General features: G+C 42.2%; 1 protein-coding gene across 5 annotated transcripts in view; it reads left to right on the forward strand.

Annotated features, from left to right (window-relative positions):
* Positions 1-1,102: 1,102 nt before the first annotated feature.
* LOC106590013 (kelch domain-containing protein 3) overlaps positions 1,103-14,432 on the forward strand; it is a 91,824-nt gene continuing 78,494 nt past the window's right edge. For 4 of the 5 annotated variants that reach the window (XM_045710416.1, XM_045710418.1, XM_045710420.1 and 1 more), the window contains exons 1-2: positions 1,103-1,216; positions 13,182-13,481. In XM_045710416.1, the coding sequence (XP_045566372.1) occupies positions 13,328-13,481 (154 nt within the window). In that variant the 5' untranslated portion in view covers positions 1,103-1,216; positions 13,182-13,327. Of the gene's footprint in view, positions 1,217-13,181; positions 13,482-13,514; positions 13,965-14,432 lie in introns of those variants that run through there. The other variant, XM_045710419.1, reaches the window with a different exon arrangement.

The raw sequence follows: 14,432 nt of genomic DNA on the forward strand, positions 1-14,432 counted from the left end.
CATGGAGCTGGGGATCAGAAATGTCCCATGCGAGGTTGAGGTTGAGCTTTCCAGGGTTAGAGTAGTACAGAAGGTGTCCTATGCTGAGGCAGTTAAGAAAGTACAGGAAGATGGGTTAAGGGGAGGAGTGGTGAGAGTAGTGGAGATATACCAGTACAGAGGGATAGGGCAAAATGTGAAATAAGTTTCAGTAAGATTGGATTTTTAGCATTTATAGCAATGGTTATCAACTGTACTGCTGGGATGGAACGGAAGTTGAGGTTGTGGTGGCAGCTGCAGAGAGGTATTTGGGTGTGTGGGAGACTTGACAATAGAAAGAGTAACAGGGTGTGTTAACTGGTGATGTCCCATCCTTTCAGGGTGATGGAATAAGGTAAGAATAAATACATTTAATTAGTGGAGTAGGAGGGTGTTAATTTTATTTTGTATAATTTTGAAATTTGTGAGTATAGTGTTAGATGGTATTTATTTATTTAACTTGCTCCTTTGCACCCCAGTATCTCTACTTGCACATTCATCTTCTGCATCTACCATTCCAGTGTTTAATTGGTATATTGTGATTACTTCGCCACCATGGCCTATTTATTGCCTTAACTTACCTCATTTGCACTCACTGTATATAGACCTTTTGTTTTCTTTTGTTCTACTGTATTATTGACTGTATGTTTGTTTACTCCATGTGTAACTCTGTGTTGTTGTATGTTTCAAACTGCTTTGCTTTATCTTGGCCAGGTCGCAATTGTAAATGAGAACTTGTTCTCAACTAGCCTACCTGGTTAAATAAAGGACTTGTTCTCAACTAGCCTACCTGGTTAAATAAAGGACTTGTTCTCAACTAGCCTACCTGGTTAAATAAAGGACTTGTTCTCAACTAGCCTACCTGGTTAAATAAAGGACTTGTTCTCAACTAGCCTACCTGGTTAAATAAAGGACTTGTTCTCAACTAGTCTACCTGGTTAAATAAAGGTGAAATAAATACAAATAAATAAATAAATGGTAGCCTATTTATTTAGCACATTTTTATTTTTCAAGTAAAGTATAAGGGAGTTGTCCTCCAGTCTAGTAGGTGGCGGTAATGCAACAAATTGAATGCCAACCGCCGTTAAACCTCATAGAAGAAGAAGAAGAAGAAGAAGAAGAAGTTCAACCTCATAGAAGAAGAAGTTGTAAACATTACTTTTCGAGGGCCGAGAAGAGAGTGGATCCAGCTTCCAAGGTAATGTCGGTTAACAAACATACATGTTTGCGTATACTCTGAGTGACAGCTTTGATTAATACATGTATATCTGAAGTTGGTGATTTCAATTGTTTAATAGCTCTCGTGTGGGTCGTTAGCTGCCAAGTTTGCGTACCACCGTTTGGATTGCTGTCTATTTAGCTAGCCCAACGGTATTGCTAACGTTAGTTAGCCCCAAAGAAGCTACTTTACAGTTGGCCAAAGTTTTATATACGTTTCCTATCTAACTAGTTTTAGTCACGTTCAATGTTGTCTAACGTTAGCTATATCCGAACTAAGGTTAATGTTAGCTATTTAAGTTGGCTAACTAGCTGGTTTACGAAGCTAGCTGGCGGGGTAGCGCAACGTAACTTTTCTAAGCTATCTGGCTTCTATTGATACAGTATGAGGTGTTTTGCTAACAGATAGCTAGCATACTAGCTGTAGTTGAGAGAACTTAGCTAGCTAACTAGCTAGAAGTTATTAGTTAGCTAGGAACATTTGCATAGTTGACAGTTTATTCGTACTGGCGTTACTATAGTCGTCAAATAAGCTGTGTGGACATTATAAAGATGTATGAACATTATTATTCAGAAGATGTTTTTAAATGTATTATTCCAATGTGTGGACATTTTATTTAATCAGTAAAATAAACCTAGTTGGCTGGTTAGCTACTCTAGCCAGGTAACGTTAGCTACATTAACTACTTAGCTAGCTATATCTGTCAGCTAGCAGCACTGGTACACTACAAAACAGGAGCAATGAGTTAGCCAGCTAACTTTGATGTTGCTCTTGCTGCTGGTGAGTCTCTGATTCACCTCTACGCAGACAACACTATTCTGTATACTTCTGGCCCTTCTTTGGACACTGTGTTAACAAACCTCCAGACGAGCTTCAATGCCATACAACTCTCCTTCCGTGGCCTCCAATTGCTCTTAAATGCAAGTAAAACTAAATGCTCTTTAACCGATCGCTGCCCGCATCCGCCCGCCCGTCCAGCATCACTACTCTGGACGGTTCTGACTTAGAATATGTGGACAACTACAAATACCTAGGTGTCTGGTTAGACTGTAAACTCTCCTTCCAGACTCACATTAAGCATCTCCAATCCAAAATTAAATCTAGAATCGGCTTCCTATATCGCAAGAAAGCATCCTTCACTCATGCTGCCAAACACACCTTCGTAAAACTGACCTTCCTACCGATCCTCGACTTCGGTGATGTCACCAATCAAATAGCCTCCAACACTCTACTCAGCAAATTGGATGCAGTCTATCACAATGCCATCTGTTTTGTCACCAAAGCCCCATATACTACCCACCACTGCGACCTGTACGCTCTCGTTGGTTGGCCCTCGCTTCATACTCGTCGCCAAACCCACTGGCTACAGGTCATCTATAAGTCTCTGCTAGGTAAAGCCCCGCCTTATCTCAGCTCACTGGTCACCATAGCAGCACCCACCCGCAGCACGTGCTCCAGCAGGTATATCTCACTTCCAGTTCTCTGCTGCCAATGACTGGAACGAATTGCAAAAAATATATCTCCCTCAGTAACTTTAAGCATCAGCTGTCAGAGCAGCTCACAGATCACTGCACCTGTACATAGCTCATCTGTAAACAGCCCATCTACCTACCTCATCCCCATACTGTATTTATTTATTTATTTATCTTGCTCCTTTGCACCCCAGTATCTCTACTTGCACATTCATCTTCTGCACATCTACCATTCCAGTGTTTAATTGCTATGTTGTGATTACTTCGCCACCATGGCCTATTTATTGCCTTAACTCCCTTATCTTACCTCATTTCCACTCACTGTATATAGACCTTTTGTTTTCTTTTGTTCTACTGTATTATTGACTGTATGTTTTGTTTATTCCATGTGTAACTCTGTTGTGTGTCGCACTGCTTTGCTTTATCTTGGCCAGGTCGCAGTTGTAAATGAGAACTTGTTCTCAACTTGCCTACCTGGTTAAATAAAGGACTTGTTCTCAACTGGTCTACCTAGTTAAATAAAGGTGAAATAAAACAAATAAATAAATAAAAAGTTAAACAATCATCAAGAACTATTGATTTTCTGATTAATTAAGAAATATGAACTTATGTATTTGGGTTAGGGTTAATTAGACCATGCCAATTGATTGCATAGTTAAATAAAGGTTAAATAAAAATGTCATATTTAGGCATGTTAGGTGGCTAACTCATTGATTCTGCTTTGTAGTATGCTCTCATTGGTAGCTGCTTTGACAGACTTTTAGCCAGCTAGTTATAGAAACTCAAATCTTAGCTAGCAGCTATCTGGCTAGATCATATATTTCTCACAATCATGCTAGCTAGATACCTAAGGAACCATATTATTTTCTGAAATCAGTAGGTAGTAATTCTTTAGCATGTGTCCTGTGGTAGGGGCCTTTCTCCATGAGTTCATCTGGAAATAGAAGGGTCCTCTGAGGGTTTATTTATGAGCGCTGTTTAAGGTTAGAGGTGAGTGGAACAGCACACACACTGGTTGAGAGAGGACCAGAGTTATAGATGTGATTCTCCTTTACCCTTACAGGATAGGTTAATTTTCAACCAACTTTAACTTGGCAATGCTATCTTCCTTCTCAAACGTATCTTCTTAAATGTCTGTGTCCAGTTTCAGGCGTTTCTTTGGAATTTAGAAAATTTATTAAAATATTATTATTATTTTTTTTTTTTCTCCATTAATTAATTCAACAATGTGTAAAATGTACTGTAGGGTTTCCTTGATAACAACAAATGTCGCCGCTGTGTTTTCTATACCGTTGTTTTTATAGTATGATAGCTAGATGTGTTTTATTTCTACTAAATGTCTTGGTAAGTCACGGTATTTAACAAACTTTGATGTACTTTTTTAGGAGATTGGTCTTCGTGCAAGCTGCACACAGCAGCTCAAGATTGATTGACAGTTCTGGTTGCCTAGTAATGGACTTTACATGAAGTCAAATGTCATTTAAATCACTAGAGAATGTTTTGTCTGCTTTTAAAAAAACCCGTAGTGTAGCCTACCCTAAGAGACAGACATGCCGTAGCCGAGGTGCTTTCAACGGGCCACGTTACATTATGTCTGAAAAGCGTACGCGATAATGGCTACTGGTAGCCTACTGTCATTTCATGAGGCAGAAATGAACTGTATGCTACTCTGGCCCGAAGACATCAGTGCCATGAATAGGCTAGGATATTCTACACTCAACAGACCAAAGACTGAACACACACTGGCACCATTAGTGAAGAGCACGAGGCCAGTGTGAGGGAGAGGAAGGCCTGCTCATGTTTTGGTAAATCTGCATCTCGCAATGTCTTGCATGCTTTGCAAATTCACTAAGTAGCCTAAAGTTGTCCACTTCTTCCTCTCTGGTTTTATTTGAATTATACAACTTCCCCCAGGCCTTTATAGCCCGTCGGCTAGAACGCTAAAAAAATGTTTATGTGATAACTGCACTGTGATTTTTAATTAAGTGGGGGGAAAAAAACGGTTAGGGATTTTTCTTAACGTTAAGGATCCCAACTTCGTTTAAACGTTTTAACATTAAAACATTCACACCCCTAGTGGAAGTCCTCAATGTCCATGTTAGTGGGTTAAATCCATGACGCGTCCTCTCTCTATTCATGGAACATTCTTCAGTCAACTCACAGTTGATGCAAGACAAAAAAACGACAATCTGTCAAACCTGGAGGATTTACAAATGTTTTTTTTCTACTTGAGGTAAGCAAGCAAAGCATTTTAATACTTCATTCTGGTCTTTTCTGTGCATTTTTTTGTTTTTAAATAGACCATCTAAATGTTACATTAAAAAAAAAAATATATATATATATACTGTTGAATTCGGAAGTTTACATACTCTTAGGTTGGAGTCATTAACTCATTTTTTAACCACTCCACACATTTCTTGTTAACAGACTATAGTTTTTGAAAGTCAGTTAGGACATCTACTTTTTCCAACAATCGTTTACAGGCAGATTATTTCACTTAATATTTACTGTATCACAATTCCAGTGGGTCAGAAGTTTACATACACTAAGTTGACTGTGCCTTTAAACAGCTTGGAAAGTCCAGAAAATGATGTCATGGCTTTAGAAGCTTCTGATAGGCTAATTGACATAATTTGAGTCAATTGGAGGTGTACCTGTTGATGTATTTCAAGGCCTACCTTCAAACTCAGTGCCTCTTTGCTTGACATCATGGGAAAATCAAAAGAAATCAGCCAAGACCTCTGAAAAAAATTGTAGACCTCCACAAGTCTGGTTGATCCTTGGGAGCAATTTCCAAACGCCTGAAGGTACCACGTTCATCTGTACAAACGATAGTACGCAAGTATAAACACCATGGGACCACGCAGCCGTCATACCCCTCAGGAAGGAGACACGTTCTGTCTCTCGAGATGAAAGTACTTTGGTGCGAAAAGTGCAAATCAATCCCAGAACAGCAGCAAAGGACCTTGTGAAGATGCTGGAGGAAACGGGTACAAAAGTATCTATATCCACAGTAAAACGAGTCCTATTTTGACATAACCTGAAAGGCCGCTCAGCAGGGAGGAAGCCACTGCTCCAAAACCGCCATAAAGGCAGACTACGGTTTGCAATTGCACATGTGGACAAAGATCGTACTTTTTGGTCTGATGAAATAAAAATAGAACTGTTTGGCCATAATGACCATCGTTATGTTTGGAGGAAAAAGGGGGAGGCTTGCAAGCCGAAGAACACCATCCCAACCGTGAAGCACGGGGGTGGCAGCATCATGTTGTGGGGGTGCTTTGCTGCAGGAGGGACTGGTGCACTTCACAAAATAGATGGCATCATGAAGCAGGAAAACTGTGGATATATTGAAGCAACATCTGAAGACATCAGTCAGGAAGTTAAAGCTTGGTCTCAGATGGGTCTTCCAAATGGACAATGACCCCAAGTATACTTCCAAAGTTGTGGAAAAATGGCTTAAGGACAACAAAGTCAAGGTATTGGAGTGGCCATCACAAAGCCCAGACCTCAAACCTATAGAAAATGTGTGGACAGAACAGAAAAAGCGTGTGTGAGCAAGGAGGCCTACAAACCTGACTCAGTTACACCAGCTCTGTCAGGAGGAATGGGCCAAAATTCACCCAACTTATTGTGGGAAGCCTGTGGAAGGCTTCCTGAAACGTTTGACCCAAGTTAAACCATTTAAAGGCAACGCTACCAAACACTCAATTAGTATATGTAAACTTCTGACCCACTGGGATTGTGATGCAGTGAAATAATCGGTCTGTAAACAATTGTTGAAAAAATGACTTGTCATGCACAAAGTAGATGTCCTAACCGACTTGCCAAAACGATAAGTTTGTTAACAAGAAATTTGTGGAGTTGAAAAACAAGTTCAACTGTGTGTTTTATATAGACAGACCCAGTCAAAAATTGAGACCTACTCATTCAAGGGTTTTTGTTTATTTTTCAATTTTCTACATTGTAGAAAAGTAGTGAAGACATCAAAATTACAAAATTACACACATGGAATCATGTAGTAACCAAAAAAGTGTTAAACTAATCAAAATATATTTTAGATTCTTCAAAGGAGCTACCCTTTGCCTTGACAGCTTTGCATACTCTTGGCACTCTCTCAACCAGCTTCACCTGGAATGCTTTTTCAACAGTCTTGAAGGAGTTCCCACATATGCTGAGTATTTGTTGGCTGCTTTTCCTTAACTGCGTTCCAACTCATCCCAAACCATCTCAATTGGGTTGTGGTCGGGGTGATTGTGGAGGCCAGGTCATCTGATGCAGCACTCCATCACTCTCCTTAGTCAAATAGCCATTACACAACCTGGAGGTGTGTTGGTTCATTGTCCTGTTGAGAAACAAATGATAGCCCCACTAAGCCCAAACCAGATGGGATGGCGTATCGCTGCAGAATGTTGTGGTAGCCATGCTGGTTAAGTGTGCCATGCAGAGATCATCCGTTCACCTACTCTGATTCTCACAAAGACACGGCGGGTGGAACCAAATATCTCCAATTTGGACTCATCAGACCAAAGGACAGATTTCCACCGGTCTAATGTCCATTGCTTGTGTTTCTTGGCCCAAGCAAGTCTCTTCTTCTTATTGGTGTCCTTTAGTAGTGGTTTCTTTGCAGCAATTCGACCATGAAGGCCTGATTCAGGCAGTCTCCTCTGCGTGCACTTTTTTGCAAACAACATGATTCCATATGTTATTTAATAGTTCAAAAATAGTGAAAATTAAGAAACCCTAGAATGAGTAGGTGTCAACTTTTGACTGTGTGTGATTTTTATATATGCGCGCCTAAAATAAATTTGATAAATAGCTGATGCATGTATTGGTCAGGATGCCAACCTCGTGCTGCAGAGTAGACTGGACTTGTCTGACTGCTGACCTCTTCATGGATAGTCTGAGGTAAGACTGGATGCTTATCTGCGTCTTCCTTTTACATGTGCTTTGATAGTTATTGTGTAATGAACATGTCCTATTTTTTTCTTTTGACAGGATACGAGGATGGAAGACATTAGCTGTCACCCAGCAATTAGAGAGTGAGAGCATTGCAAAAAGGAACAAGACCCATACAATGTTCCTTTCTTCCCATGTGGACAGAGTGCTTAACTGATTCATGTCAAACAGAAAGCCCTCATGGACGGCAGGCTTTCTGCTTCAGGTGAGCTATTCAGAATTAAGGTACAAGAAAAGAGCAAGTTAGAGGTGGTATTGTTATTGCTTTGTTTGATACGTACTGACATTGTATTTTCCTGCAGGTTAAGAGCAGCTCTGAGATCCCCCAACAAGATATGACTATCCGTCTATAAAGACTTGAAGACAGGAGTTGTTGTTTGGTGCTCTGTACCACCTTTACCAAAAGCTGTTTTGTTGCATCTGAAATTGTTATTTTGGTCAATAAATCTTGGTTACTTTGATTTGGTGTGCAATACAAGTTGTGGTATGGATTTGCTGTTCTAGAGTGATTTGGGTTGTATTTATGTTCCGTATTGACTGACCTTCATCTCTTTTAAAGTAACGATGGACTGTCGTTTCTCTTTGCTTATTTGAACTGTTCTTGACATAATATGGACTTGGTCTTTTACCAAATAGGGCTATATTCAGTATACCACCCCTACCTTGTCACAACACAATTTATTGACTCAACACTTTAGGAGTAATGTAAAATAAATTCCATAAATTAACATTAAACAAGGCACACCTGTTAATTGAAATGCATTCCAGGTGACTACCTCATGAAGCTGGTTGAGAAAATGCCAAGACTGCAAAGCTGTCATCAAGGCAAAGGGTGGCTACTTTGAAGAATCTCAAATATAAAATATGTTGATTTGTTTAATGCTTATTTGGTTATTACATGATTTCATAGTTTTAATGTCTTCACTTATTCTACAATGTAGAGAATATTACAAATAAAAACCCTGGACTGAGTAGGTGTCCATACTTTTGACTAGTACTGTGTGTGTGTGTGTGTGTGTGTGTGTGTATATATCCACACACACACACACACACACACACACACACACACACAGTGCATTTGGAATGTATTCAGACCCCTTCCACGTTTTGTTACGTTACATTTATTTAATTAATGAAGAAATACATTCTAAAAATCTACACACCCCATAATGCATGTGCAGACCAGCTGTCTGGAATGTTTACGGACATATTCAATCGTTCCCAGTCTGCTGACTCCAGATGCAAGATGGCCACCATTGTTCCTGTACCCAAGAAGGCAAAGAGAACTGAACTAAATGACTATCGCCCCGTAACACTCACTTCTGTCATCATGAAGTGCTTTGAGAGACTAGTCAAGGATCATATCACCTCCACCTTACCTGACACCCTAGACCCACTCCAATTTGCATACCGTCCCAACAGGTCCACAGACGATGCAATTGCCATCACACTGCCCTTTCCCACCTGAGCAAGAGGAATACCTATGTAATAATGCTGTTTGTTGACTATAGCTAAGCATTCAACACCCTGCGTCTCACCCCGCCCTGTGGATCCTGGACTTCCTGGCGGGCCACCCCCAGCTGGTGAAGGTACAAAAAACATCTCCACTTTTCTGAACCTCAACACAGGGGCCCCACAAGGGTGCGTGCTCAGCCCCCTTCTGTACTCCCTGTTTACCAACAACTGCGTGGCCATGCACGCCTCCAACTTAATCATCAAGTTTGCAGACGACACTACAGTGGTAGGCTTGATTACCAACAATGATGAGACGGCCTACAGGGAGGAGGTGAGGGCCCTCGGAGTGTGGTGTCAGGAGAATAACCTCTCACTCAACGAAACAAAGGAGATGATCGTGGACTTCAGGAAACAGCAGAGGGAGCAGCCCCCTATCCACATCGACGGGACAGCAGTGGAGAAGGTGGAAAGTTTTAAGTTCCTTGGCGTACACATCACTGACAAACTGAAATGGTCCAACCCACACAGACAGCGTGGTGAAGAAGGCGCAGCATCGCCTCCTCAACCTCTGCAGGCTGAAGAAATTTGGTTTGTTGCCCAAAACCCTAACAAACTTTTACAGATGCACAATTGAGAGCATCCTGTCGGGCTGTATCACCGCCTGGTACGGCAGCTGCTCCGCCCACAACCGTAGGGCTCTCCAGAGGGTAGTGAGGTCTGCACAACGCATCACCGGGTGCAAACTACCTGCCCTCCAGGACACCTACACCACCTGATGGTGGGTGGTACTGTCAGAACTAGAAGCACAAGTATTTCGCTGCACTCGTATTAACATCTGCTAACTGTGTGTGACCAATAAGATTTGATTTTGATTTGAATGACAAAGTGAAAACAGGTTTTTAGAAATGTTTGCAAATGTATAAGAAAAGGAAACTGATACCTTATTTACATAAAGTATTCAGCTCCTTTGCTATGAGACTCAATATTGATCTCAGGTGCATCCTGTTCCCATTGATCATCCTTGAGATGTTTCTACAACTTGATTGGAGTCCACCTGTGGTAAATTCAATTGGTTGGACATGATTTGGAAAGGCACACACCTGCCTATATTAGAGGTCGACCGATATGATTTTTCAACGCCGATACCGATTATTGGAGGGCCACAAAAAGCCGATACCGATTAATCGGACGATTTGTGTGTGTATATATATGTGTGTGTGTGTGTAATAATGACAATTACAGCAATACTGAATGAACTATGGACACTTTTATTTTAACTTAATATAATACATAAATAAAAGGCAGGGACTGGGAGACTAGTCTCGATCGAGGCAAAGACAAACGGAGCAAAGTACAGAGAGGTCCTTGATGAAAACCTGCTCCAGAGCACTCCGGACCTCAGACTGGGGCGAAGGTTCACCTTCCAACAGGACAGTGACCTTAAGCACACAGCCAAGACAACTCAGGAGTGGCTTTGGGACAAGTCTCTCAATGTCCTTGAGTGGCCCAGCCAGAGCCCAGACTCGAACATCTCTGGAGAGACCTGAAAATAGCTGTGCAGCAACGCTCCCCATCCAACGTGACAGAGCTGACAGGATCTGCAGAGAATTTTAGATTTAACCTTTATTTAACTAGGCAAGTCAGTTAAGAACAAATTCTTATTTTCAATGACGGCCTAGGAACAGTGGGTTTACTGCCTTATTCAGGGGCAGAACGACAGATTTTTTACCTTGTCAGCTCGGGGATTGAATCTAGCAACCATTTGGCTATTGGCCCAACGCTCTAACCACTAGACTACCTGCCGCCCCGAGGAGAATGGGAGACACTCCCCAAATACAGGTGTTCCAAGCTTGTAGCGTCATACCCAAGAAGACTCAAGGCTGTAATCACTGCCAAAGGTGCTTCAACCAAGTACTGAGGAAAGGGTCTGAATACTTATGTAAATGTGATATTTCATTATTGTGTGTAGTTTGATGAGGTGAAAAAAACAATTTAATACATTTTATAATAAGGCTGTAACCTAACAAAATGTGGAAAAAGTAAAGGGTTCTGAATTTTTTCCGAATGCACTGTAATATATATATATATTTTTTATCATTTGAGATGGGGGCTCCCTTGTCTCGCGGGGGCTGATTGCTCCGTCACTGCTTATAACTATAAGTTAACTATCTAAGATTTGTCAAATAAGTTATATTCAGCTCAGGGCTCCAACTATGTATTTGGTTTGCTAACTTGCTAGCCAAGCGGCTAGATGTCAAGATCAAGCTTCTTGGTTACAGGAGAGACAATCAATCCCGTCTTGGATCGAGATCCATGCTGCCTAAATTGTTTTGTGTGAAAAAATAAAAAATAAAAAAATAATACCGGCCCTTGTGTGCAATTCCGTTAATACCGAACACCCCTGTATGGTAGAGAAACAGTCTGACAGTATGAACATATAGATACCGCCCAACCGTAGTGACCACCTCCTAGCGGAGATAATGCAGGGTCCTGAGGAGCTGTCAACAGCAGAGCTGAGTTCCCCTCTGTCTGCATGCTGCGTCGTCCTACTCACTGTCCTTTTCTGTTAGAGCTAGGCCTAACCGTTTCCTTTCACATCTGACCTCTCCTCTCCATCTGATCTCTGCTCTCCATCTGACCTCTCCTCTACATCTGATCTCTCCTCTCCAGCTGATCTCTGCTCTACATCTGACCTCTCCTCTCCTCTACATCTGACCTCTCCTCTCCATCTGATCTCTTCTCTACATCTGACCTCTCCTCTCCTCTACATCTGACCTCTCCTCTACATCTGATCTCTTCTCTACATCTGATCTCTGCTCTACATCTGACCTCTCCTCTCCTCTACATCTGACCTCTCCTCTCCTCTACATCTGACCTCTCCTCTACATCTGATCTCTCCTCTCCATCTGATCTCTGCTCTCCATCTGATCTCTGCTCTACATCTGATCTTTGCTCTACATCTAATCTCTCCTCTCCATCTGATTCTGCTCTACATCTGACCTCTCCTCTCCTCTACATCTGACCTCTCCTCTCCTCTACATCTGACCTCTCCTCTACATCTGATCTCTCCTCTACATCTGATCTCTGCTCTACATCTGACCTCTCCTCTACATCTGACCTCTCCTCTACATCTGATCTCTGCTCTCCATCTGATCTCTGCTCTCCATCTGATCTCTGCTCTACATTTGATCTCTGCTCTACATCTGATCTCTCCTCTACATCTGATCTCTGCTCTACATCTGACCTCTCCTCTACATCTGATCTCTGCTCTCCATCTGATCTCTGCTCTCCATCTGATCTCTGCTCTACATCTGATCTCTCCTCTACATCTGATCTCTGCTCTCCATCTGATCTCTCCTCTACATCTGATCTCTGCTCTACATCTGACCTCTCCTCTACATCTGACCTCTCCTCTCCTCTACATCTGATCTCTGCTCTCCTCTACATCTGACCTCTCCTCTCCTCTACATCTGACCTCTCCTCTACATCTGACCTCTCCTCTACATCTGATCTCTCCTCTACATCTGATCTCTGCTCTACATCTGATCTCTGCTCTCCATCTGATCTCTGCTCTCCATCTGATCTCTGCTCTACATCTGATCTCTCCTCTACATCTGATCTCTGCTCTACATCTGATCTCTGCTCTCCATCTGATCTCTGCTCTCCATCTGATCTCTGCTCTCCATCTGATCTCTGCTCTCCATCTGATCTCTGCTCTACATCTGACCTCTCCTCTACATCTGACCTCTCCTCTCCTCTACATCTGATCTCTCATCTACATCTGATCTCTGCTCTCCATCTGATCTCTGCTCTACATCTGATCTCTCCTCTACATCTGATCTCTCCTCTACATCTGATCTCTCCTCTACATCTGATCTCTCCTCTACATCTGACCTCTCCTCTACATCTGATCTCTCCTCTACATCTGACCTCTCCTCTACATCTGATCTCTCCTACTACTCTGATCTCTCTGTCTGATCTCTCCTACTACTCTGATCTCTCTCTCTGATCTCTCCTACTACTCTGACCTCTGTCTTTGTGTTTCTTTCTTTCCCCAGGTCTGTTTGAGGGTGGATGGAGTGACAGCAGAAGAGAGGGTAATGGACTAGTACAGGGTGACAGGCTGCCAGGGAGCCGAGAGGAGGACAGGTGAGGAGCGGTGCTATTGGAGCTCTAGCTGCTAGCGGAACGCTGTTAGTGTGGGATGTTACGCTGGACGACCCACCTGGAAGGAGGGCCGCGGAGGGTGAACCATGCTGCCGTCTCCGTGGGACACAAGGTGTTCTCCTTCGGAGGGTACTGCTCTGGAGAGGACTACGAGACGCTGAGACAGATAGATGTTCACATTTTCAACACAGGTATGTTACTGTTATAGACTTTCTAAAGTTCTGCTATCTTCAACACAGGTAGACGTCTTCAACACAGGTAGACGTCTTCAACACAGGTAGCCGTCTTCAACACAGGTAGACGTCTTCAACACAGGTAGACGTCTTCAACACAGGTAGACGTCTTCAACACAGGTAGACGTCTTCAACACAGGTAGCCGTCTTCAACACAGGTAGCCGTCTTCAACACAGGTAGACGTCTTCAACACGGGTAGCCGTCTTCAACACAGGTAGACGTCTTCAACACAGGTAGCCGTCTTCAACACAGGTAGACGTCTTCAACACAGGTAGACGTCTTCAACACAGGTAGACGTCTTCAACACGGTAGACGTCTTCAACACAGGTAGACGTCTTCAACACGGTAGACGTCTTCAACACAGGTAGCCGTCTTCAACACAGGTAGACGTCTTCAACACAGGTAGACGTCTTCAACACAGGTAGACGTCTTCAACACAGGTGGGTTGATGGAAATGGTACTGTGAAGGAAGTAGTTCAGGAAACTATATAGAAACCAGTTCATCTTCATATATTCTTTCTGATATTACTGTCTTCTCTAGGCCTGAATCACTAACACACATTATCCTGACCAGAGTTTTCCCTGTTTGATTTGTCTCCCTAAATCACTAAAACTCAGGTCAGGTTAATGTGTGTTAATGTGTGTATGTCCTTTACCTGTTTGATTTGTCTCCCTAAATCACTAAAACTCAGGTCAGGTTAATGTGTGTTAATGTGTGTATGTCCTTTACCTGTTTGATTTGTCTCCCTAAATCACTAAAACTCAGGTCAGGTTAATGTGTGTTAATGTGTGTATGTCCTTTACCTGTTTGATTTTGTTTAATAGATTAAATTGTGTAGCCAAGGTCAATAGATGAAATGCAGTAATCAAATCAAATTTATTTATAAAGCCCTTCTTACATCAGCTGA

Source organism: Salmo salar, chromosome ssa28 (assembly GCF_905237065.1).
Source record: "Salmo salar chromosome ssa28, Ssal_v3.1, whole genome shotgun sequence".
Classification (NCBI taxonomy): Eukaryota; Metazoa; Chordata; class Actinopteri; order Salmoniformes; family Salmonidae; genus Salmo; species Salmo salar.